General features: G+C 39.1%; 1 protein-coding gene across 5 annotated transcripts in view; it reads right to left on the reverse strand.

Moving 5' to 3' along the window:
* fbrs (fibrosin) overlaps window positions 1-25,957 on the reverse strand; it is a 38,204-nt gene extending 12,247 nt beyond the window's left edge. For 2 of the 5 annotated variants that reach the window (XM_036521714.1, XM_036521689.1), the window contains exons 1-16: window positions 23,943-25,957; window positions 20,616-20,690; window positions 18,439-18,618; window positions 17,366-17,401; window positions 17,193-17,222; window positions 16,910-16,958; window positions 14,521-14,905; window positions 14,015-14,268; window positions 13,611-13,903; window positions 12,812-12,856; window positions 11,547-11,642; window positions 9,365-9,448; window positions 7,766-7,804; window positions 7,347-7,418; window positions 6,140-6,302; window positions 5,891-5,971 (exon numbers count right to left, since the gene is read on the reverse strand). In XM_036521714.1, coding sequence (XP_036377607.1) covers window positions 5,891-5,971; window positions 6,140-6,302; window positions 7,347-7,418; window positions 7,766-7,804; window positions 9,365-9,448; window positions 11,547-11,642; window positions 12,812-12,856; window positions 13,611-13,903; window positions 14,015-14,268; window positions 14,521-14,905; window positions 16,910-16,958; window positions 17,193-17,222; window positions 17,366-17,401; window positions 18,439-18,618; window positions 20,616-20,690; window positions 23,943-24,251 — 2,191 coding nt within the window. In that variant the 5' untranslated portion in view covers window positions 24,252-25,957. The remainder of the gene's footprint in view (window positions 1-5,890; window positions 5,972-6,139; window positions 6,303-7,346; window positions 7,419-7,765; window positions 7,805-9,364; window positions 9,449-11,546; window positions 11,643-12,811; window positions 12,857-13,610; window positions 13,904-14,014; window positions 14,269-14,520; window positions 14,906-16,909; window positions 16,959-17,192; window positions 17,223-17,365; window positions 17,402-18,438; window positions 18,619-20,615; window positions 20,691-23,942) is intronic. The other 3 variants (XM_036521696.1, XM_036521705.1, XM_036521721.1) reach the window with 3 other exon arrangements.
* Between the last annotated feature and the right edge of the window lie 1,419 nt (window positions 25,958-27,376).

The raw sequence follows: 27,376 nt of genomic DNA on the forward strand, positions 1-27,376 counted from the left end.
TTTGACATTTTGACAAAGTTCACACAATGAGGGATAACTGTCCATCAACAGAAACCAAGGGACATAGCTGCACAATGGCACGCTGTCAAATCATGAACAATTTGCGATAATGTTGCATACTTACACTCAAACAAACTCTTTGTTGTGAACTTTGACAAAACAAAAGCTGATAAACTGAGTAGTTTGTAAGTTAGTCAATCCTGTGGTTTAAATATGCAAATAGAGAGACAATTAAATGAATAAAAGATGATATCCACAAATGAAAAGGGAAGAGGAAAAAAGAAAAACAATGATAATGTTTAGTTGTATAGTTTTTGTCTCTAAGTGACTGAACTTAGACATTTCCATAGTCAAAGACAGTGGTATGTTCTGGCCAAAACTTTGAGACAGTGTTTAGGTCATAATAAGACAAAGTATTGAAAGGTGACAAAGTCCTATAGTTTGTGAATGTATCCATCTACTGCTCAGGGCACACAAGGTAGAGGGTAGAGGGAAGAGATTTGTGTATGTTTTAAGCCCAATGAGAAACAGTAATAATGTAATGGGTTCTGTGTGGAGTTAGGAGTGAGTTAGTCGGAATTTGGGGATGACGGTAAATACAAGAATGTTTTGGTGGATTTCTTCCAGTTATTATCATCTAGATGTGTATTCATGTCTTATTTATCACGTCCATTTATCCAATGGGCCTAGCTGTCTTAGGGAGACAGTGTTTTTGTTTTGATGTTTCCAGAACAGATTTACACAAAGATGATGTGTTCAAGACTGGACTACCAGAAGTCATTATATTAAACTGTTCTCAAATGAATTGGTAATGGAACAAAATGTTACTGTAAAATCCAATTTTGCAGTCAGGTGCAAACAGAAACCTGTCAGTCAGTGTAATCAAGTGAGTCTGAAATGAATTCAGATACTCAAGTATTTGGGGATGCCTGCTGTAGAGAATTTATCTAACATTAGACAGTTTATCTCTGGCAAGAATGTCTATGTGGAGTAAGCAGTTGAAAAGGTACAATTTTCATTCGATCTTGAGGGCAATAAAAATACTCAGACAAGATCAGCCAATACCCTTACCTGTACAACACCAAGACCTTACCCTTTTTGAGGTTTACTACAGAATCACCACACTGTAATGAGTCAGAAATCAGGGACAAACATTAACTTCTGTGCCATCTATCCTCATTTAAACACCCAGACTTTAGATAATTTTACTTTTTCTTCTCCTTTTTTCACTGCCACATCACATCATCAAACTAGTCCAATACCCTAGTTTATGTATTTTACCCATGGTTTCTCCCCATATTCAACAAACTGCCAAATGTGTTCATTTGCAAGCCACTTTCCACTTTCATGATTACAGCTTTCTTGGATGTGCTTGAAATTAACTACCATTCTAACCAAATTAATAGTATGCTAACAAAGCAATATAGAGTGAAATTGGGATGTTCTCTAATCAACTTTGTTTGTACTGTATGTTAACGATTTAGTCACAGAAATAAAAATACAAGGCTTGGAGTTAGAGCAAAAGAGATGAGTGTGGGTATACTATTATTTGCTGATAACATAATCTTTACAGTAGTCAGAAGATGATACCTAAACCATCAGGGATGCAAACTTGTCACCTTTCAGTGTAAATCGCCGTTGTTACTAACTTTACCATTTTGTCAACGATTACAACACAAGCCGAGTTCCTCAGCCAAAGTGCCAACTTAACGTTAAACTTAACTTAACGTAAAACAACCGTGTAGACATTTAGCTAAAATGGACCTACTTACTTATGATGTAGGCCTAGTTAAATGGAACGCTTGTTACAATAGCCTAATTATGTCACTTGAGAAGGGGGCAAATGCCAAGCTCACTGAAAATGACAGAAGCCGAATTGAAATTACTTTGTGACAGTTTTTCTAGAAGGACAGTCTCTCTCTCTCTCTACCAAAATATAACATAAGCTGTGTTTTCCACTTGCATTTTTGTGTTGTGTGATGAACTTTTATTGTACGGTGGATGCAATGCACTTTAATACAGTTTTGGACCTGGCTCTGCACTCTCTTGACTTTTTTTTTTTTTTGTGCCCTGAACTGATGTCCCCCTTACATTACTTTTGTAGCAGTAAGATTACATTAATTCTAGGGTGAGTTTTTCTCTACATCCTCATGCTAAAATCAACTGTAAATCCACATTTTAAAGCTGATATTTAAAAAAATTTCTTCCTGGGGGGGTTTCACATCTTTGTCACCTTTTTCCACCCCTGATGAGTCTGCATCCCTGATCATGCTGTACAGAGATCATTGATTAATCAAGACAAAACTCAAACTTTACACTGTAGAAAGAATGGGACTAAGAAATGTTCTTTTAATTTTCATTTGGTAACAGTCATCTATCTTAGTGCATTATAAGAACCTTCATTTCACTCTGGACAAAGATCACCTATGAAGAGGGTGTTGGACTACCGGCGGATTCTGCAGACAGGGCTCATGGTTCAGTTGTAAGATGAAAGTGCGTATGTATCATGGATATGGAACAACTTCTAAGATCTATGAATGCTGATTTTATCCTGTATTAGGTTACTTTTTGGGTATGTGGGAGTTTACTGCATTGCATTTGGCATAATCCCAACAGAATGGAGCCATGCGCAGTGTCTTGGGTGTGCACAAATGTGCCCCAAATGTAGCAATCAAAGGTGACTTGAGCTGGAATCATCTGAAGATAAATGTCAAGGGAAAAACTGTCCAGTTGTGGAACTGTCTGATTAACATACCGGACAACATGGATTGGAAAAATTCTACTCAATTGTCAAGGAGCTTGATTTGCAAAACATATTTCTGAATAATCCAGGAAGATGCAATGTTAGCATGATCAAAAAGTTGCTGCTTGATAACTTCAAAGATAAAGGACTACACCAAAACTCAACATATACTCAGATAAAAAGCTCTTTCAGTGTTGTACGCTATGTAACATCTTTTTTAAATGGGGAAGATGGAAAGGTCACAGTGTACCCAACTGAGATTTGGTATTCTACCCCTGAGGTGGGCAGATAATGAGGAGAATAGGTTGCAAATGGAATGTGATCTTGGCGATGCTGAAAATGACCTGTACTTGTGTTTTATTGTATTTCATATGATAATTTTAGGGAACCATTATATTCTGAAATCAAAAAAATCCTGAGTTGATGTGGTCTGAAGAATATGTTCCACAACCCACAAACAGCAACTTGGATAGGTGTTTGGATGCAGCGCATGTGTGTATGTCCATGCATGCATGCGTCTATGCATGTATATGTTGACATGCAGGCATACGTTTAGGCATGCATGTGCATCTATGTATCCATGCACACATCAAACCAGCAAGGAGTAGCACACAAGTATGTTTGTGTCCTGTGCACAAGGGGATGTAAATGTGGGCACACATGAACAGATACAAGCGTGTGTTTCATGCATGTGCATATGTATGTACACTATATAATTTATATGTGTGTTCTATACTATATTTTGTTCTGATCATTCTATTTGTAAATGGTGTCTTGTAAACCCATATAGGCTCAGCATGAATCACTCACTTCAGTGTCATATACACAATCAGTATAACCTCAGCAAACATTTGGCTACGGTAAAATTAATGTGAAGTGTGCCAGGAAACTTCAAGTGCATTTTAAAGTGTCAAAGATGCTATGGACAAGAGAGGAAATCAAACCTGTTATCCGGCCAACAATGACCTCGATGTAGCACCACTATCTCCTGAGCACTGCTACATGAAAAGGCTAGGTTCACCCCAAAGCACTGAAACAAGCACTCCCTGGGGCCACTGGAATGTTTTTTTTTGCAATTATCTACATCAAAACAAAGCTGTATTTTTGTGAGAGGTCTTTTAAGAGGGGGACTTAAACTACACCATGTTTCCAGCTCTTGACAGATCTTCACAGAAAGATGACTCTCCTAAGTGTGCTCTACTTACAGTTTAATCTTTCTCTCCCGTACATGTGTATCTCGTACACATTGCCATTTTCTACATTCCTAAGTAAAACATTAGCCTTTTCCCTAATACACTAAATAGTCCACTAAATACATTCTTATATTGGTTTTTTAGATGAAGAAATTCAACTTCAGACATGTACTTATGAGAGCACCAGTCATATCGGACCACTTGTAACTGGTGTGTGGGCTTAGGTATTTAAATCCAGTTTTACTCTCTGAAAAAGATTAAGATTTCAAGTTCACCTCAATATATTCATATTTCAATATTTCATTATTTTCAAACAATATTACTTCTCCACAGCACGAGAGTCCCTTGGTAGATACATATGAGGCCAGATTATCCCTTATATGGCCAACCAGAATAAATCTTGTTGTTAGCGGCCATTTTATTTCAGTCAATCTACATCTGAACTTGACAAAAAAAATGCCACTGCACCCTTCATCAAACCTACTGTGATATATCGAGTGTCTAAGTGGACACTTAGAGACAAAACCCCAACAAGTTGAGTCCCTTCTTCCTGCCAACCACTGCATCTAGTGGCAATTCATCAAACAGCACACCTCCAGACCACCACTTTATCAAGCTTCACCCTCAAACACAACAACAGAGCTTCCTGGGTGAGTATGTCTAGAGGTTATAACACTAAAGCCAAGGTCTAGACAAACTAGCTCAACTAAGAAGCAACTGTCTGTTGAGACTGAGTTTTTTTTGTTTTGTGGACTGATGATATTGCTTGTGTAGTTTCAGATGTAGGGATGTAACGATTTATCTAATTTCACAATATCACGATAAAAAAAAATGTCTCGATACCATTGTGGGACTGTGACGAAAGCTACCAGGTTATTACATGGTTAATTCGCTAGAATAGCTGCATTCTACTATCTCTCCTTGTCAAAAATTGTACTGTTTTTGTTTTGCAATTGTACACACTCATCATTCATTGCCAAAGACAATTCATGCCAATTTTTTGCATATGCTTAGGTCATGGCTGAGTACTTTTATTTTATTTCATTAAAGAAGGAAAGCAGAAGCACTTTAAGTTAAAAGGAAAAATACATTTTATATATATAAAAAATGCTGATTTATTATTTAATAAAGGACATTTTTTCAAGTCATCATTTTTCTTCATTTTTTAATATCATGATAAATATCGTATCGTGGACTTTTTCATCATGGTATTATCGTACTGTGAGTTTCTGGTATCGTTACATCCCTATTCAGATGTTCTGTGAAAAAGATTCCATTTCTTCATAGGAAATTCAATTAAACTAGTCTGGCCCACTGCATGTTAGTGACCCCCTCTCGTCGATTGGGCACCTGCAGCTCTCCCTGAAGAAAGCTGCATATGAAGCACTCTCCTCTGACTTAAGTCTGCGCAAGCTTAGCATGGGAGTTGCAGCGTGTAAGGAAGCTGCAGCTGACATCACGCATTTCGTCAGAGAGCATGTGTTTGTCCGTGCCCTCCCACACTGACAGCAGGGGTTGCAGCAATAGGGGCAGCATCTAAGAACATCTCTACTTTCTAAATTGGGAGGAAAAACTTGGGCATTCAGGGAACTCATTCACACAGTGGCATAACATTTGCTTACTCTCTAGTGACAGTAGCTGCCCAACACAGACATGCAGATTCTTCATATTTTGACATTTACTAGCGAGCTATCTTATAGTTTATTCACAATTATTCATAAATAATTGTGAATAAACTCTTCACATCAAATAAACACTACAGCAGTACTCTAACTCAAGAACTATAAATACTGGGAAAGCCACAGAGGGTATAATAGTTGATGAACAAGTTGATGAATCAGTCTAATTAGAAATTTTAATGTAATATGATATAATGAACTGTAGACATAAATACATACATGTCTTATCTTTTAGTTAAGTAGCACTGGGGAGGTTTTAAGAAGGAACCCCTTACCTAAATGACCTGGCGGAGTAATGAAAGAGGAGTGGGGTGTTGAAGGGGGGACAAATGTAGATGCAGATGGGTGAACTCCACCTGGCAAAACAGAGGAGATCAGCTCAAACAGACCCCCACCTCACACACACAAACTGACTTGATATGTCTTACACATGTTACTATACAGTCAGGTGATGACAAATGCTGCTCCCAACATACACACTCATTCATACATTCTCTCTCATTCTCACATACATACATACATACCACTGGCTGTGAAGAGGGTGGCAGGTCTGGCCAGCTCATGGGCAGAGGGTAACACACGTCCTAACGGACCTAGACCTCCAAGCCCACTCGGACCTCCTGCCCCAGGTATACGTGCCATCAGGCTGTTGTGGAAATCCAGCTTGTGAGGATCTACCTGCATTAACTAAAAGACATGCCTTGTTTGCACTGGGTTTACACTAGGACTGGACACTTCTCATGCACTTTATGATTTTGATAATTTTCAGTTTAACAACCATAAGTTTAAACACATTTATAAAGGTAAATAAAACAGCATTACAACTGACTGCCAGAGCGAACAGCACAACTGGGATATAAACACTTTTGTTCTTCAGAAAATACAACAAAATGATCTAGTTGTGAAGTTCCTGTTTCTTAAGACTTTGGCATCACAAACTTGGATCCTTTTCTCCTCAAATGAATGAGTCTTAATCACGTCTAGGATGATGATCCTACAGACATAACAGCTTAAAATCAGTACCCAAAACAGACTTATGTCATAAAAAGACACATGGACACTGTAGCTTATCAGCTAGCTAGGCAATAGTAAGCTGGGGACACACAAACTCAATGGTCAGTGTGATGGCCAACCATTAGCTAGTCACTGTAGTGGGTTGTACACTTAGTCTGTAGCCTGCCATAGTCAGTCAGCTTAGAACAGATAACCTAACAACTATAGCAAAAAACTCCTGAAACCTCTTCTCTGGCAGGAGATTGCGGGCCACCTAGGTAAGACTGGGTAACTAAGATAATTCTCTCACCATTGCTAGATAGTTGCACTATTTATCTAATCAATAAACTGACACAGAGGTAAGATTACTGTTACTGATGGAGTAGGCAGCTAGTGTGGACTAGCTAGTACAGGAAAGATTACCTACAATTGCAGACACTATTGCCCTCCTAGTCTGAAAAATCTGTTCACACATGCAGACTCCAAATGCATTTGTGTTTCTGATGAAGCAGGTGTACAGTTTACTAGCTACCTAGTAGAGGAAAGATTAGCTACAGTTGTCAACACTCCTGTCCTCCTCGTCTGGAGAATCTGGTTTTGTAAATAAGACAGAATCTTCATGAGGCTTTCTGTTGTCCCTTCATATGCATTTTATTTTTATCATGCTTTGCAATTTACCTTGGATGTACTTCAAACACTCCTCAATTTGTTTAGCACATTATGAAACTGACAGTCTACCTTGACTTTCTCCTGATGTCTGAGAATCATCCAGGCCACACGGACATGCATGGCACACCACTTTCCTGGTTTCTGTAGGGGAAATGTAGGTTTTACAGGGTTACATTGCAGGACTTTGGGTATTAAATTGGGTATTTTGATGTCACAACGAACATGTTTTACACCAGAGCAGGAAACAAGTCTAAAAACAATAAAAGGCTACAATACTCACCTGAATAACACATGTTATTGCACATGTTTACATATGGTACATTCATCATGAATAACAGATTTTTTCTTGCAAGTAGCTTGCAAATTGTTAAAAACTGCATTGTGGCATTTGCAACATTCTACAGCTTTGATGTGGTCATGCTGCGGAGAATGAAATACAAGATGCAAGAACCCAAGGACTATGAAAACAGAAAGAAAAGAATTCTTACATTATTGATTCTTAGTGAGGTCCTGAAAGGCTCAGACAACTGAAAGAGAAGAGGCTTTCAGAATAATGACTGAAACATGTATACTATACACACCCTGACCAGTATAACAAGGGGTCAGTTCCGATGTGGATAAAATTGAGGTTAATGTGTAATTCAAAGATGACTGAGTATGGAACTGGAATGTGAATTAAAATGACATTTGATAATGTGAAAAATTATCAAAGATTTTTTGATTTTTGATCGATTACTATGTCGTCAGACTATAAGTCCTCGTGCACAAATTCAACAACCAAGCGCACAAAGAAGCCACCACGCATGAGAGTTTCTGATTGGGGAGCACTGGAGGGGCGAGGCGATATATGACATAAATCTGACGCCATAGATTACAATTATTTACAATGCAGGGAACATTTTTTTGCTTGCCTTCTTGAAACTGTTCCCCAATGTTAACTAGACACTCACTCCCATTATAATCAGACCATAAATTGTATTTTTGTAATGACTTCTATTGATGGCAGAAATAAATTCTTACAAGTGGTCTGGTGCATTTACAACATATGCAGTATTAGTATAAGTATTTAGAAATGCTTATCAGTCATCTCTTTTACATCTCTGTGAGTTGCATGGCAATACAGTGAATTAGTCAGTGAAAACATTACATTACATTCACTTAATCCAAATAAAATATATTCATCCAAGATATATTACATTCATCCAAATAAAATATATTATATTCCTTTTTAGGGTAAACTACAAAGCAGTTTCATCTCTAGATTTATCACAGAAAATTTCTTGAACAAGTGTCATATAATTGAACAGTTGTGACTTAGGTTTAACTAGCTAGCTAGCTAAGATGAATAAAAAAAACTTTTGAAAATACTGTCTTTTCTGTTTCTGTTTTCTTGCAGTGTGTGAACAAAATGTGTCAGTTCCGTACCGGAATTACACTCTTGTCATGGGTATGGTGCTGCACTTGCGTGTTGGGCCAGATGCAAATGTGTGGTCTTAGCCTCAGGCCATGTTTTTGTAAAGTTTTGCATCATTTTGCAATATTCCCTTTGTGCTTACCTAGAGTTGCTCTGGATAACAGTATTTACAGGATGTCAACAATCTAAATATAGTATTACATGTACTTATCTTGTATGTCTTTCTGGAGAAGATACCATCTGCTAAATATCAAAATGTAGGTAAATTCAGAATGCCTGTGGTGGTGTAAATTTAGATTTAAATTTCACATGACCTAATCAAGAAGTCTGAATATCTTGCCAATAGCTTCCACAATAAAAGTCATAGAGATGACAGGTGGTAGAAGGATTAACAGCATGTTTCCACATTCGATTATGCAAAAGTCAGTCCTTATGATAATACACAAGGAATATTTGTAATGGTTATGAAGGCTGATGTTACTACAAACCCAGGTAGTAGTAGCTTCAAAAATAATCAAAATCCTCAAGTTTCACTTGAAAAATTGATTTGATTGATTGGATACACATGCATCCACCGTCCACACAGTAAATGGATAATTAAAACATAAATTGAACTGTCACATTAGATCTACAATCTGAGCTGTAACAAACACCCAACTGAATACTTTCTCACCCTTAGGTCTTTGGGCTGCAAGTGGTGAGGTACACCCCCAAGACGGGCTGCCATGTCTGGACTGGTACTCTGGAGGGACAGAGGCTGTTTATCACAGAATACACAACAGCTGCAGAAATCAGATATATGAGTAGTCTTTAAATATTACTACAAAAAATCTTTATAGAATGAATAAATGGTTAAGTTTTCTCGTTCATTTCCCTCTCAGTTGTCAACTGTAATTATGATACATGCTCACATTTTTGGATATCTTTTAGAGCAATATGTGCAGTCTGTTATTCGTTTTTCCAATACCAATATTCCAATCCATTGAATTCGTTGTGCTTGAAGTCAGAGATTTACTTTCAAAGTATTGGCAGGTCTGTGAAATTTGACAAAAGGAATGACTGGAACAGTTTAGAGCAATGAATGTACATCACCACCCTATTAATGGTGAAACTTTAAAATGAAAATACAAAGGCAGAAAATGAAGCGCATTTGTCCAAAATAAACTGAACTGATACTGTGGTTTGTACGAACAGATAGTGTAATACATTTGTTGAACAGATAACATAAAATGGTATTACGTTATCAGGTGGGTACAATTTTTGATGAATACTGCAATAACTGCATAAATACTGTAACAACTTGACAAAATCCCTGTCTTTATGTTATTTTTGTGAAAATATTACTCATCAACTCAAAATTACCAATAATGGATTTGCATTCATAAGCTTCATTTAAAGAAGTTATTTGTTGCAATCAGCATTACAATTTTACTGTACTTGTCTAATATGTGGCTGGGCCAGCTATTAATAAGCCTCACTTGTACAATCAGTAGGTGTGAGGCTGGAGAACAAGGTCACACCTTTTTTCAACAGTTTGCTATGGCTTGGTGGAGGCTAGTTATCTCTGTTGTACAGATTTTTAAAATAAATTAGATTTTTTGTAATATTACTCCTTCTGTTCATTTTTCAGCCAGCACCATCACACCTACAAGCACAATGCAATTGACATGGTACTCTTCCTCTAATGAGATAGATTGAACAAGATATAGATTGCAAAGGAGGAGCCTCATCTGACCCCATAAATTGAGAATAGTTAGTTAGAAATGTGTATATTTTAATCTGTTAAATGTTTTGTGCAAGTGTATTTCATAGTGGACCTCTGTCTTGATTACCAATTTCATCTTCAGTTAATTCTGATTGTCTTTAATTTGTAATTGTGACATGTATTTGTCTGCTTGAGCCTGAAAGTCGTTTATTGGCTCCATCTACCAAATCAAAGGCCCTTTAAATACAGGTGTGTAGCTGGAGTGATGGGGTCAATTTTCAGCAGTATGGCTGTGTCTACTGTGAAAGTGTGCTGCTTCAGATGGCATTATTTTAAAGCAGCATGGGCCTTTCAAGTCATGTCAAATTTCAGACATGCCTTAAAATAACTCTCCCTGAGGTCACTACAGTTCATGCGATGTTCCAAAATGGCAACAACGGCAGCTGAGTTAATATGTGAGAGACTGACAGGGAGAGTAACAATTTCGTTTTTGAATGAATTTTGTGTTTTGAACGCAATAATAAAAATCTATCCAATTGTTATATCATTCATATTTACTTTTTTTTTTTAATTTTACCATAAATAGATGTCAGCAGTGGCAACATTAGCTAGTGAGTTGTAGTTAGCTAATGGGTACTACTATCAGTGAAGAACTAACATTATTAGCTAGCTTAGCTTGAAGCTAACAAAGTAACAGTCAGTTTGTCACTTTATTAACTACCTAATTATATGCATTTCGTGATAGCTAGTTATGTTTAGGTAGCTTAGCTATATACATTGTGTAGCTCTACTATCACTTGCTTTATGGAAGAGGGAAAACATAGTCAATTTTATTGTAGATATTTAGAAGTAATCATTTTTTATTGGTACAAATACCTCTGGGTTGTGATACCCAGTCCAGTGGTGGTGCATCAGAAATATGTACTCCAATCACTGTGCTCATTTATTGATTGGCAGTCAGGTACACACAGGTACAGGCACAGGTGGTAATACATGAATAATGGTAATAATGAATAGGTGGGAATGATCAGCTGGTGATCTCAAGGTTGGGATGAGGGGGGAAAATAGTGGGTGGCTAAGTGCACTCAATGAATTCATACATTCTAAGATATGTTGGCCATCTGCAGCAAGCATGAATAATACCACTTACCTTGGGCTGAAAGGCCCCTTGTAGTGAACTAAATGGTCCAGCAGGGGGGAGAACAGGTTGAATTCCTGACACAGAGGATGAGTACTGAGGGAAGAACTAAAATGTGAAGAAACAGAAGGACAGACAGTAAGAATGCAGCTCCAAACCAATCATGCCACACTCACTTATGAGCTCCCTATGTCTTCTTCCATGAATACTACTTAATTTCACATCAGCTAGACAAAACTGACATAACCCCTTGATAATCCTCAGAAATTTCTATCCACCAAACAGGATTTCAAACACCCAAGAAAGACTTGTGTAATAGAAACCAGGACCCCGAAATGTTGTTCATGAATAGCCAGCAACCATACACCACAACATTAGGCTCTAAACTCTAGAGCTCTAACCACAGGCTCTAAGCATTACACTTAGAGCCTACATAAGCATGGTGTAATAGCTGAACTAAGCAAGCATTCATAATATATTGTACATGATATATAACACTATCACATGTGCCAAGTCCAATCCTGTCCCCACTGTCATGACCCATAAGACATAGCTAGGGCAAGAGGTGTCAATGTCAGGGGACAAAAAACAAGAACAAAAATAAATAAAACCATATAAAAGCTAATACAGTCAAGGTATTTCTGTTGTCATGGCCAATAAATATTCAGACCTTCTCATGTCACTTTTAGTTGTCAGTCTTACTTCATTCACTTTTCTTCATTTTGGGTGCTGGACAGGTTGAATAAAGCACATATTTTTTCTACAATATGTTCTCATGTTAACCACTGAAAGGTTAAAACAAAGATCTACTCCTGAATTTCAGATTTTCATCTGTTATCCTGTCTGAATGATCATCACTGTAAGAGGAATAAAATCTTTGTAGGCATGCTCTTTGCACCACACAACATTCCTAGATGTCTAAGCACCTCCCTCAAATGGCCAATGTGTTGCCTAAAGGCTCAGGCTCAACAACTTTCAGCCCCAAGCATCACGTCAAAACTTCTCTTCATAGTAAAATTAATCTGAAATCAATTCAGATGTATACTTCTGAGTGGCGTGGCTCAGTGAGATAAGGGCCTCAATCTTAGCAAATGTGGACCTCTACAGCCCAAGACTACCTGTTTGAGGCTAGACTGTGTTATTAGTTAGACTATAAGCCCACAATCCAAGATCACAAAAATATATTACGATAAACTTGTAATATCAAATCAAAGACTGAAAAATATAACCTAGACTCAGGCAAACAGTTACAAAAATAATTTACACCATGAACTCACAGGGTGTCTGTAGAGAGTCTCCATCTTGCCTGGATACTTGTCAAACTAGAGACAAAAGTGACAAAAGGGATATAACATCCACATTTATATTTCCAAGAATTTCACCTTTTCAGGAAATTCATAAAAGTTCAATTGGGAATTGCAGTGCATGAACAGTTTTATAAAGGAGCCGGTGAAGTAAATACCACAGAAATGAGACCGACAAATAACATTCCAGGAATCACTGGGCCAGATTCAGTATTCATATGTACAAACACTTTTGTGGATGTAGTGTGCATCTGACCAAAATATCAAACATTTTGGAATTCATCGATTTATTCTTGACTGGAATTTGTTCCCATATATGACCAAATTTCACAACTGTTGAAGACCACTCATTTGGCAACATACAAATTTCAGCAAGACGATATTTTCTTTGCAATTCCAATAAAACTGAAGAAGCAGTTTATGTGTAAACAAAATGACCTTTTAGATTGGAAATACATAAAAACAGTTTGCAATAAACAGAATATTACTGAGTAACTAAACTAATCAGTAGGCTTGAGCAGTCATCACAATATGAAACAAGGGTAAGAAAGAAGTTGGGTGTTTCCTTACATTTCATTAATCTAATGTGACTGCTCCGTACTTTTCCCCCAAGTACAAAACATATTTGTTTCTACAAAAATTTTGATAATATATGGATGCAGTGGGCCTCATTTGATTGTTTCCAAGTGGTCAGACAGCTCAACCAATAAAATTGTTAATGAACCCTCCCTTCTTCATTACTAATAACCACAAAGATCACCGTAATACCTACCAGAGGAGGTGCAGTGGCAGATGGAGACAGGAAAGGAGTAAAGTGTTGGTGCGTATGGGTATGCTGGTGTTGATGGTTGTGCTGGTGGAACTGGAAGGCCAAGGGGGGAATGGTTGGCTGGGCCTGAGAGGCACAACCAGAGACCCCAGGGCCTGAGCTGGAGGCAGAAGGGCCCCCACATGCTGTAGATACTGCACCCCCACTCGCCTGGCTTCCAGCTGCACCCCCCTCTCGCTCAACATTCTGTGAGGTCAGGAAGCGTGAGCTCAGCTCCTGACGAAGCAGGTCCTGCTCTGTTGGGGAGAAAAAAAAAAAAAAAACACTTTTAGACCTCACCACTGAACAACAAATATACTGAACATTATGTAGCACTGACAACTGGAGACAGAGCGTAGTGATGGTACCTGTAAGGGCTGCAGCAGTAGAGCTGGCTGCATCTGCTGAGTTTAACGGGACCTGCAGGAGAGGAGGAGGTGGAGGCAACCCTGGGGATGAGGTGAAGATAGCCCCTGAAGCTGGGTGTGACAGGGGTCGCAATGACCCTGGGAAGCCAGGACCACATCCCAAGGATATGGATATATTCACAGAAGGTGTGGGGGGGCGCAGAGATGAGGAGGAAGAGGTAGAAGAGGTGCATGGAGGCTTGACCAGGGTGCTCCTGAAAAGGAGAGGCATCACTAGATTCTTTGTGGACAACCTTGACATCATTATCATATTTCTATGTAAGCAGAAATTTTCACCAATTTAAAAAACATGGAAATAATGGCTGCTGCTGTTGATTTCATATGGCCTGCTGAACTGTCAAGTACAACCTCTGAAGTCACATATGTACTGTGTAAAATGTGTACACATCTCTGTTGAACTGAAATTCCAACAACAGACATTCAGTCTGGTCTTCAGAGTCACTAACCTGCTGCTGAGGCCTATGGTGTAATGAGTCTGAGGGGGTCCAGGGTAAGTAAGAAAAGATTTGGCTTTGGACTGTGGTGGACTAGGTGCATGGCGTCGGAGGTGACCATCACCATCAAGTTGACCAGTTAGTGTAGCCGTGGGTGGGGTGCGGGGGACATAAGTGGTCAGGGAATAGGAGGGTAGGCTTGAGGTGGTGGAGGAAGATGACGAAAAAGAGGAGGACAATGAATCTGGGTGGTGTGGCTCCAGGCTTCTCTCTTGGCTTCGCTGGAGTCCTGAAACACGGGGGGTGACTGAGAGTCGGGGAAGGCCACAGAGAGAAGACGAAGTCGGGTGGCTTTTGGTCACAGATGAATCCATGCTCAGAGGACCAGACTCCAACACTGAGGAGAAGAGAGTAAGACAAAGGTGCTTGGCCCAGACAGAGAAAAGGAGACTCATTCACTCAACTGTATCCCCTGAACTATGAAATGACCTTCACTCCAAGCTCTTCTCCAATGATCAAGGGGGGAGGCAATTGTAAATAGACCCAGTTAGCTTTCTCTTTCTAGTCACCACTGGCACAAGCCTAGCTGAAATCCTCCACAAAAGAGAGCAGCAACAGCCCAACATGGCTGACAAAGTAAGGTATTCATTTTGGACTACTTTTGGAAGATTTCATTCCCTATCCCCATTCTTCTTGCTTCTGAGTCTCCAGGTCCTTACTGAATTCAACAAATTATTTTTGGTGCATTTCTATTTGCTCACGCATTTTAATGTGTGTACTCACTGAATACGTATTTTTAAGGCTAGAACAACATCAAATTAGTAGTAAGTATTTTAATTGCATTAGTAATAGTAATAAGTAATAGTATTTTGTAGTTCATAACCAAATATGCTTATTTACATATTGCTTCTGGTAGTTTTAAGTGCCACTCACATTACATATTAGTCATCTTAATGTATGGAATTAAATTGTGTATTTCATTGATGTGTGGTAAGAGAACCCTGACTTTCTCACAGAAAAGGCTAAACTTAGCATTCTGTGAATGTAGCAGTACCTGCTTTTGCTGAATGGAACATGCTAGACATTAAGTAATCTTGTATGTTTTTAGACATGAAAACCATATGAACATACAAATGTAATCTGTGACTGTACTTTATCAATGCACTTTGTCATTTTTTTTAAACAATGAAATGCATAAACTTTGCACTCTCCCCCCCTGTAAGCTCATCTCACTGCAACATCCTCTGCACTCACACAGAGGTAGGGTACGGGGTGTAGCAAGTGCAATCCTGTGATGCACATGCATGCTTACAGCAACTCTTTTTCATACTGCAAGTCCCACAAGCACACCAGGAAGCTGACACCAGTTTGGGGTAGGCACTCTTTCAGATATCATCTGAACAACTTCACCATGAGTCATTAGGTGTGATGAGGTAACCCTGGCTTATATATCCACCACCACGCCCTGACAAAACAAACCCAATTTGTTCCACAGCGGTGGGCTCCTGGTCACTTTTGGCAGATGACACAGAGGAGCTTGGTCCTTAACCATACGCCTGCACTCAGAACAAGCGCTTTAACTTCCCCGCTAAGCCACTCGGGAAGCAAAAACAGAAATACTGGGATTAGGATTCTTACATTATGACAGTGCTGTGCCTCCAGTACACAGTCTTTCTCTTGTACCCATTAAAATAATTACATTTACATTTATTCATTTAGCAGACGCTTTTATCCAAAGCGACTTACATAGGTTACAGTTCTTTACAATGTTATCCATTTATACAGCTGGATATTTACTGAGGCAATTATGGGTTAAGTACCTTGCCCAAGGGTACAGCAGCAGTGTCCCAGCGGGGATCGAACCGGCAACCTTTCAGTTACGAGTCCTGCTCCTTGACCACTATGCTACACTGCCGCCCGTGGGTAATTACCAGGCACCCTCAAACAGACTGAATTTTGCAACCACAAACCAAGACAAATGCGAGACTTCTTGAACTCACCATGACTTGTAATAATAAATTGTTGCAGGTACATTCGAAATTTGATCAGCTGTATAGGTGACATGGAACACCCACATTGCAAATACCAGGTTTTAATTTCAAAAATACCAAGTTGTAATTTCATATGTGTTAACTTCCAAAGAATCACGTTGGTTAAAAGTTGTTCTACATTAGCAAATTCTTGATGCATTATCATATGCTAATTTTAGGTCTGGAGGCCTGTGAAGGTACTCTAGGCACTCTAGAAAGTATGTTTATTGTTTCGGCTACAACAAGTGTAACGTTTAGAGAAACTGGTTTACCATTTCACATGGTTTTCTTTTGTTACACAAGAAAGAACATACATGTTTGGAGGGACAGGTGAAAAAAGGGAAGTGACAGAGGTTTAACATCACATTTACCTTTCCTGGTGCTGACTGTGAACATTGGCTCCATATCATGATCAGAGGCCTGGGAGGATAAAACAAAAGAAATGGTACTGCAAGTTACCCAATGTGCAATGTCACCATATGCACCACGCACAAACCCTATGGGATAAATAAAATAAAAATAAAAATAGCTGAATTTCCACAATGGTTTGATCCTGTTCACCAGCAACAGGCAATGCCCATTCAGCCATATACAGTGCCAGACAAACATGGTACTTAATAGTACAGCAATAACAGCATGGAGGAGAACACCCACCTTATCACCAGACTCACTCTCTGTGTCACACTGAAAGAAAAAAATTGAAAGATTTTCATAAGTGGCATGTCACTTTTGGGCACTGCTCCATATTTTCAAACAATAATGGCCCTTTTGTACATTCCAAATAGATTAGACATCTTCCTTCTACAGAGCCACACAAAGACACTTACAATGTAGCCAGTCTCCAGGAAGGAGTTACCAGTAGCCTGAAAATAACATAAACAATTGATTAATTTAGTATAAAAATACTAACTAACTTGACTGGTTCTAATAGGTGCCTTCTCTAAGTTGTAGGTCATTAATATGTCATATACAATACAATTCTGGTATATTTTTGGAAAACACTATTGCAAATTGCTATGCCAAGCCCATTTTCAAGGTGCTCCTTTTTCTGTATGGACCCAACCTCAAATGTGTGTTTATCAATATGGGTAACATTATCTGGTTCTTTACATATACTTTAAATATCTCCCACAAAATGCTTGTAGTTTGTAGTTCCTGCCAAATATACATCAAAATATTTGTTTAAAAATTATACAAAGCCAGGAAAGCCAAGAAAGTATGGAGCAAATTCAGACTTTCAGATATGTGCATGTAAACCCCACTTAAATGCTTCTGTGGACAGTTGCACACCTCTGTTAGTACTAAGCACATTCAGACATGGAACTCTGAAGCTCCTGTGTGGGGAAACGTGCATTTGGGGTGGTTTGCCAAAAATGAGGGTGTGTTTCATTACTTTGCATGATACATGTATTGTGACCCCTACCCTTCTACATAGGAAAATGTTGAATCAGACGTGCACCACAGTGGTCATCGTATGTAACAACTAGGGATGCACGAGAGAAGGCTACATAGAATATAGACCCAGCCATACTTACGATCATAACAGCGGTCTGAACACATTAACTAGTTCAGTCCACAGACAACCTCCACATGTTTCAACCAATATCCACGCAGGATGCTAAGGCACACAGATGCCTTCTTAAAATTTCTTCACAATTTATTTGACCTTTTCAAACAAAGAAATCAATAATATGTTCACGTATTGTAATCCTTATGGCTGGTTTGCTTCTGATGTATTGCTATGAATGTGAACAGAATCTGTACAGTAACACTGACAAGCTGGTGTAACAATCTTTGAGTTTGTCTGAAAGCAAGCATCATATCATTTTATATATATACACACACATTACACATGCACACACACATACACAGTCCATTTTTCCCTCTTCACCTCCCTTACCTCTCGCTTTCTCCTCCTCTTTCTAGCTCTGTCCCGATAGCTGGGAGGATAACTGAAGGGGTCTCCTGCTTCAGGCTCAGAAAATGGTCTACCTCTGTTCCCCTTGGTAACCCTCTTCCTCTTATTTCCCCTTCTAAGGAAGACTGCAGCACGCTCTGGGGGCTTCAGAGTACAGTCCATCTGGGGGAAGAGACAGATAAAGTTTACACATAGACTGTGTTAACACCAACAGTGCGACTCTATGGGGGCAGAAATTAAAGAAACATTTTTGCTTACTGTCTCCCTTAATAGCTTACCAATAGGGCCACATCAAGTCCAAAGAAAACCGTAAAGTCTTTAGTTAGCTTGTACTAGCTGCGTGCATCAACCCAACGCTGCTGCATCACTGAGCGCTTGCTCTTAGACCCTCACTTCGGGATGGGAATTGAGAACCGGCTCCAGTTGAGAACCGGTTCCAAATTGTCCGATCCATCGGAAACGTATGCCTCTGAGGTTATCGATTCCTTTTATCGATGCCGGCATGTTTGTCTGGCAGTTGCGCATAAGTTCTTTGCATATGACATCACAAACCAGCGTGCATTCCAGATGGAAGGCTGGCAACTGGAGGCAGGTTCTGATGCAAGTTGGCAACGACCACCAGCACTGCAGCAATGCCTATGGTTTCCACTGTTTACAGCTGTTCCAACCGATCAAACAAGGGCTACTTTCGAGTCCCGAAAATAGTGCTACACAATGGGGAGAAGTTTAAAAAACTCACACAAAAACGGCGGCAGACATGGATCAAAAACCTCCGTCTTAAGTCTGTTGGAGCGGAGTCCAACAATGCTCGTGTATGCAGTGACCACTTCGTGAAAGGTAAGGCTAAAGTCATTTTGCTACCTACATATCTAGCTAAAACTGACAAAAAATACAGACCCGGGTGGCAATATCGCAGGAAACACAGCTAGCTACATCTGCAATATACTAACTTCTGCAGCTATACTAGCTTCCTGAAAAAAGAACCTTTGCAAACCAGATAGTTAAGAATTGAATGTTACCTTCCCAGAGACGCAACGCAATAAGTACTGTAGGATGTGTAATAAGTATTAGGAGTTCCGCAGATGTAGCCAGCTGGTCTGTATTTTTTGTAAGTTTTATCTGTAGTTTATATGTGGGTAGCAAAATGACTTTAGCCTTAGGCTAAATTCGCCTCATTTGGTTTCCTTCTATTGCTATTCTGTTTTCTTCCTGGTTATGTTTATACACCCAGCTCTGTGTCTGTAAATGGGTAAAAACGGGTAAAACGGCGACGATTGGCTGAAGGATGAGAAATACACATGGAAAAAGAAGTGAGAAATGTCAGGGTTAGGTTGCCCAAATTCATTAAGTTAAAAAGTTGTTTATAATTTCTTATAATACACCTAATCATGTTTTCATTGCTAAAGGGAGTATACCTTTGGACATATGATTAGATTTTATAGTAGACTATAATTAGACAGGATATATTTACACATTAAAATAAAAAAATCTGTATTTAATGCAGAAAGGGACAGCAGCAGACAAAGGAGTCCACAGAGTGAATGCAACTGTGTCAGGGAGTGCGTCTGCGTCACGCTTTTTCACAAATCAAAGGTGGCAACCCTATGAATAGACGAGCATTGTCGGACTCCGCTCCAACAGACTTAAGATGGAGGTTTTTGATCCATGTCTGCCGCCGCACTTTTATTAAAACAGACTGATCAAAATAAAATGCAACAACAGCGTTTCCTTCCCTGTTTGAAAATATACAGCTGCAAAACATGTAAATGAAAAATTATATAAAATAAATAGCCTATATTAAATAAAAATAGGTTTACGTTGGTAGCACTTTCTGATAAGGTAATTCAGACTATCAGAACATTCTATAGTTATATCCTAGTAGTCTTTTCTGATAAGGTTTAGAGTATCAAAATATGCTACTAGTTTTACATTGGTATTGATTAGAGTGTGTTGATGGACAAACTAGACTACAAATTTACATGTCAGCATGTAAACTAGACTGTCAAAATACATACAGTTTATGTGATGGATAAATTGTAAGTAGGCTATGCCTATTAAAATTTACTTGACAGCATTTTCGAAATTGCTGTTGGATGAATTAATGAAAAAAATAATTAACTTAGAACCATTTTTTGATAAGATAAAAAAGAATTACCGACCTTTTTGGCTTCTAAGGTAGCACAACCTGCTTGTGGTAATATTTCCCAATAGGATAGCAAAGACACCGCCCAGCCCTAACACAAAGTAAAAATTACAGGTTTTGTACTACACAGCAATTATTAAATTGGGTTGAGGCTATGCTTATATAGCTAGCTAATAGCTGACTAGAAGCATTCCTGGGTTAGTGGTGCTACATAGGTATCAATATACTTTTCGTACACAACTTGCCACAGCAAGTTATTTCACCACCCAATTCAGTGTACAAGCCAATACCCACATGTATTTGCACCTTTTAAAATATCATTTTCCTGTGTTTCAAGGAAGCCCCCGAACCATCCATCTGATCCAAAAAGCCTATGCTCTATGGATGCAAGGGCCAGACATGAGAGAGGGGCTGCGTTTTCTTTACAATTGTATCTGTTGCAGTAGCTTGATTCGTTTGTGGAAATTTTTGCTGTAATGATATCACACAATTTTGCAGTAGAGAAATAAAATTGTAATAAGGTACATCACCTGTCATAATAAATAGAGAATTTCATCTTATAGAAACTATAAACACTGTCCATTTTGATTCCTGTAGCAATTGTTCTTATGTTTGGAAATTATGTTTGGTACTCAATGACAACAGAAAATAACCACTGGTCAGGTTGTCTATCCCACTCATTCTCACTCGGGTTTAAATGTCTCTGACAACAGTGCTCTCTAGGAATTTCACAGCTATTTAGCTCACATGGTCAGCTGTTTTAGTGAATCTGTTTTTATTTTGAAATGAGATGGCTCCACCACAACACTAAATACTCGGGGTGCAACGAATAATCGACGTAGTTGACTAAAAGCGATGACCAAATCAGTTGCCAACGAATTTAACAGTCGATTAGTTGGCAACGTTATCGTGTGTGTTTTTCGTGCTGGCTTGGAATGCTCAGACACATAGCCTAAGCTATGTTGCTTTACTGGAGTGAACAATAGAGATGGCAACACCTTCACGACCAAAGACCTCAAAAGTGTGGCAGCATTTCACTCAACCCTTTCGCACTTATTTTATGCCATGTAGCACGTGTTACATTATATGGTTCGTTATGTTTTCACTAGCGTTATTAAGCTTCTCATAGTTTTCACCGCCGCATATTTGCTATATTTAATGTTAATGTTAAAATGTTTCCTCAAAGATAAAATTAGCTAGAATTTTTCCAATCTCATGTTCTAATCGCAGCGGTGTTAGCATACGCGCTAAACGGATAATCACACCGGTGTGACTGTATGTGTGAAAGGGTTAACTCTCCCAAGAAGGTTGTGAACTGCAACATTTGCAAAGCTGACCTTGTCTGGCATGGGAGCACATCAGTTATGCTCAAGCATCCAAAGAGGTGACACGTTGGCTCTCTAGATCACCGATTGTCAATCCTGCTCCTGGGGCCCCCCTGCTACGCACGTTTTCCATCTTTCCCTGCTCTACCTACCTGACTGAACTCATCAGTGGCACTTTTGATTAGCTGAGCACACTTGATTTAATCAAGAGCATGTTAGTCATTTCAATCAGGTGTGTTTGGAGCAAAGATAGAAGATATGCAGGACAGGGGGGGCTCCAGGAGTAGGATTGAGAAACACTGCTGTAGATGAAGACTCGTCTCGTTAAGTTAGTTAGCTAGCTAGCATTGCTAATGTTAATGTTAAAAGCCATGTTACTTCACATTATGAGCTATAATGTTTTCTGTTTTGAAAAACATTTTCTCTTGATAAATAAAATATTAATGATGTTGAACATAGAGTGTAGCAAATAACCTATTATTCACAACAATCCTGTTCACATTCCAAATGTGCCCTAACTTTACAATGTTAAACCAGAGCCTGTCTGCTATTTAGAAATTCTTTGCTTAAACGTTGCGTCGTTGTCATGGCTACGTTTATGGCTGGAGATAGTGTTGCTGCCGAGTGCACAAGTTTAGAGAACACTGGAGAATGACACTTTCTAAATCGCGAAAGATTTCTACAACTTGTGTCTATGCGTATGCGCCCAATGTGGGTTGCATTCAAATCAATTCAAACAAGTTATGGGTTTGTTGGATCTCATAATGCTACCGTGGATGGCTTTCTTCAAAGGAAGCAGATTTGTACTCCCCAGCAAGCAACTGCCCTCACTGAATTAGTCCTAGTAACAATTCATTAAAAGATGTATTTTTGAATGAAGTTCTCATCTTTATTTTCTCTATTTTAATTAGCATATGCCTAACAACCCCAAGCTAAATTTAAAAGCTGAAAGATAAATGAGCCGTTGAGTAATTGTGCGATTCATAATCTGAATAGATGATTATTCGTTTCAATGATCGATAGATTATTCGACTATCAAAACAGTCGTTAGTTGCAGCCCTACTAAATACAAAATATAAAACACTTTGCAAGAAATGTTTTAAAAAAGGAATACTCATTAATTGTCAAAATTAAATTCTTAGTTTCCTCATAAAATAAAGGTTTTGTTATTCTCAATATGCAAAGCATTTCTGCCAAAATTACTATACATGAGTATACCCTTATTCAAATGAGAGTCAAGTCCGGGTCACCAATGATAGGCTGCACTGCATAATTCTGGAAAGGTTCCATAAATCCAACATTGAAAATAATAAAGTTTAATGGGAAGTAAAGTGAACGGCATTAGACAACTTGTACTGATGTAGTGGACAGGGGAATTAGGATGGCAAAGAAAACACACAAAATGGGCAAAATGATCCAAGCTTGTGTGTTTGTGTGGCTTTTATGATGCTGTACTAGAATTCTGTGTTTAAATTAGGTGGTACAAAAGTAACTGTACAGACAGAGACTTGTGGGTCATCTTCTTCATTTCTGTAGGGCTCTAATTTCGGTATTTAATAGTTACCCGAAACGAATTTTACCCGCAACAAATATATTTAAATTATTGTTGATATTATTATATTGTTCTTATGCAAATGGATTGAACTTAACAGAAAAATAATATCAAAACGTTTTCCTCAAAGACGAGTAGATTATTCTGATGTGCGACACTGGAAATAATCTCATGTCACAGGCAACCGAGCTTCCGAGGTAGGTACCTCGCTAGCTAATACCATCTCTGTAATTAAGTAGGTGGCCAAATCAGACGTTGCCTAAGTAACCTGATTAACTTTGTTGCAATAGCTGGTGAATTAATAATCTAATCATAGTTACATTTTAAATCTTGATGCAAATTCTTTAAACATATTGGTTCCAAACAAAAAATAAACCGCATGCCTCATTGATTACAGGGTTCAATTAACGCGAAAAAACAAATGCAGCCAGAGCAGTTAGGTATGTAAACAAAAGCCCACACGTACCTCCAAGGCCTCCAAGCTGATGAAACTTGCAATGGCGAAACCATCAATAATGTCTTCTTCGCAAGATACAGAATCTCGCTTTCTCCGGCGTGGCGGCCTGTGTCTCATGACTACAGCCCCGGGTCCACATTCACCGCCACATCCACGTCCTAGACCGTCTCTTCCGCCAGCATCCCGCTCCGAGCCCGAGGAGGGTGAGGAAGGCCTCTGTTCTGTTAGGTCTGTTCTCCTTCGCCGTCGTTCTCTGTCGCGTTGCGAACGGGAGCGACGGCTTTGCCTGAAGCCGCTGCTTCGGCCTGGTCCGTCCATGTCAGACAAAGACTGCAGCAGTCCTTGTCTGGTCAAAGGCACTTACAGTCGTGGTCGTCAAGGCACTTTCACTGTTCTTCCCTCGCCCAAAAGAAAAAGCACACACACTGTACCCAAAGGTTCCGGTCTAAAATGGCGTTTGGCACACTTCTCGGTCTCACTTTAGCTTTCTTCAGGAGCAATGTATTACTCCACTACTCAAGCGTGTACTTGGAATTCCCATCAAAATACCCAAAGAGACAGCTACATTAGCGACCATTTGCACTGAACCCGAGAAGTCTAAATCTGCCCAATTCTACTAAAAGGAGCGAAAAATAGTCCAAGCTCTGAAATCAGCAGATGATAGGGAAATGACTAAGACTTCAATATAGCTGAATTGTGGTTCTATCAACACAATTCGAATATCTTTTTCTGTTCCTCTCCCGACGAATCACAGTTGGCTGGCTGGCTAGCTAGCCATCCACCAATATCACGACTACATTATCTAATAGGTGGCTAGCTAGTTTGATGTTACGCTGAACGACCATGTTACAGGCGGAACCAAGATCACCAACCAGTCACTTATAAGCGAATATCGCCGACCAATGGCATATGTCTACCTAGCTAGCTAAATGGGTGTAGGTAGCTGACTAGAAAACTAACTCTAGCTAGGTTACTCAATTTCAGGACTGATGCAATTTGATAATCTACAGAGTTAGTTTATTCCCTATGTGCTTGGTGAGCGAGTCTTCAATAATACTTGTAGCTAAGATAGCTTGTCAACACCAACCATCTTATCAAATGGCTTGCATTTTACGTTAGCTGGCTAACTAGTGGGCAAGCGGGTTTATGAGTAGCTATTTAGCCAACTATGAAACGCGAATGAATACGGTAGGCCTATCCACTCCAACGAGATAACCAACTTGTAGTTGTCTTACCTATTATAGATAGTCTTATTAAGGTAGTGATAAGCTTGTTTGTGAGAGCATAAATCTGGCACAAATTCCCACCTGGCTAACTCACATGTAGCCAGCTAAGTAACAAACACTATCTTTGTTTAGAATGACAAATAATAGGCTAGACAGTTCTTTTGGGTTCCGTTCAAAGTAACATTAACGTTAGCAAACAATTTTCGATGGAATAGCTGGGTTAGTTAGGTAATTTGCATTTTCCTTTGTCTATGCAGGTGTTAGTGAATTAAATTACTGATGAAGCATTTTTATTTTTACTAACTTGCGATCTAATCTTCTTTTCGATGAAAAAGAACAACGCCGGAGCCGGTCCAAAATCAAGAAAAGCGCCCTCGGTCTAAATTAGCTCCTTAAATAGCCAGCTAGCTAGCTAGATCATGATTAAAAGTCTTTCACCGGGATGGGATTCCCCACTTCATACCAGATTATGCCCAATACCGTTCTATCTTCACCCATTTGTTTTCGTTCCGCACCCATGAAATCCGAAATTCTCTTGGTACGATTGTTATCACTTTGATGTGGAGTTATACCAACATGCCAAGCTACCACGGCCACGATTGATGTTTTCCTTCCGCGATCCACTGAACTGGAATCCACTGCATCGTTACAATAATCTTTAGACTTTCTCGCTGAAACTCAAATATCCGTCAGGTCTTTCACGCCGTCCTTAAAGAGACGGCGACACACTTACCAATAACTTCAAGAGCTATTACATTCGACACGGGTGTTCCAGAGAAAAAGCTCCGTCTGTTTGGGCCAACACTGAGTACGACGCTGCATATAGACCTCCTCTGAGGAAAGTACGAGTTGCGGTCATGCTTTATCACCTCGCAGCCTTTATATTGATCATACCATTGAGATGAGACAGCGATGAGACGAGTGAAGGCAACACATAAGCAGTTGTATATAGTGAATACTTCAAAAGGCATTTGTTTTTATAACAATTACAAATTCAGTAATGGCCATAACTGATGCTGTGTTTATGTTTACTGGCTTCTGACCAAATTGTTATTTTTTCGGATATAACACTAAAACTTGGGGCAGCAATATTTGTTTTGGCAGGTTTGATGATCTAACCAAAGTAATTCAACTCGACAGTCCTGTTCGACGGCTGCCACCTCTCCAATGTCGTCTTGGGCCCATGGAGGAAACAGATTGGTGAATATCTGGATAATTACGGACCTCTATGAAAAAGTACGAGTCAAATGATAATGTTTTCGACGCCAACTCAAAGGTAATGCAAAAAGAAAAAAACAAACATTTTCTTGACTTTTGTTGACAAATAATGCTTTATTAAGATAATTACCATGATAACATTTTTTGCCTCAAGAGCACCCCCCCCCCCCCCCCCCCCCAAAGTCTCACGACGTCATCTTACATGAAACTGTTTTGGCCACATGGCTTGATGCTAAGATCTGAATAAATATAAACACTCCCCTATTTGGGTTGCATATCCATACAGCACTGAGTTAGGCCCATTTTGGGGTTCATGCAGAAATAACCATAATGACACTGAGGTCTCTGTTTTCTACATTATGTTTTTCCTTCCCTATAGGGATTTTTTTGTAGTGTCTCCAAAATTACATTGAGCACAATACACAGGACATAACATACACTACATAATTGTAGTATACCATAAGCAGAGTAGAAGAAAGGGTGATGTGTCGTAAAATCTGAGACACTGGGAACACATTTAAAAAGTATATGAGAGGGGTTTAGGAGCAAGCAAGCCAAAATATTAAGACATTTTTTTGGCAGATAAAAGAAATGAAGTCACACAGTCATTTAGGAGAGACGTTGCAGTTAGGATGAATGAGTGTTTTGAGGTGTAAGAAGTTTTCTCAACCTTCTTTGCTTCAAGTCCCCCTTTGGACTATTGCAAGGAATCACACTGCTCCACCTCCAAATTGTAGACTTTTTTCTAATTTTCCAGTTTACAAAATAAAAAAAGCTTTCTAATCTAAAAAAAAAAAAACAATAAATGTAGCAATCAGGACTTTCAAGACAGGAAGACATCTGTTGTGACAGCTTATGACATTTTCACATTGTTATGAAGCCTGGCAGTTAAGGTGTGTGGAAGTGTTGCTGTGCAGTGGAGTGAGTGAAAGAATATGGTTTAGTTACTAGTTCTAAACCCCCTGCTCACAACTTTAAACTTTTATGTAACAATAGAAA

The sequence above is a fragment of the Megalops cyprinoides genome, chromosome 1 (genome assembly GCF_013368585.1).
Source record: "Megalops cyprinoides isolate fMegCyp1 chromosome 1, fMegCyp1.pri, whole genome shotgun sequence".
Taxonomy (NCBI): domain Eukaryota; kingdom Metazoa; phylum Chordata; class Actinopteri; order Elopiformes; family Megalopidae; genus Megalops; species Megalops cyprinoides.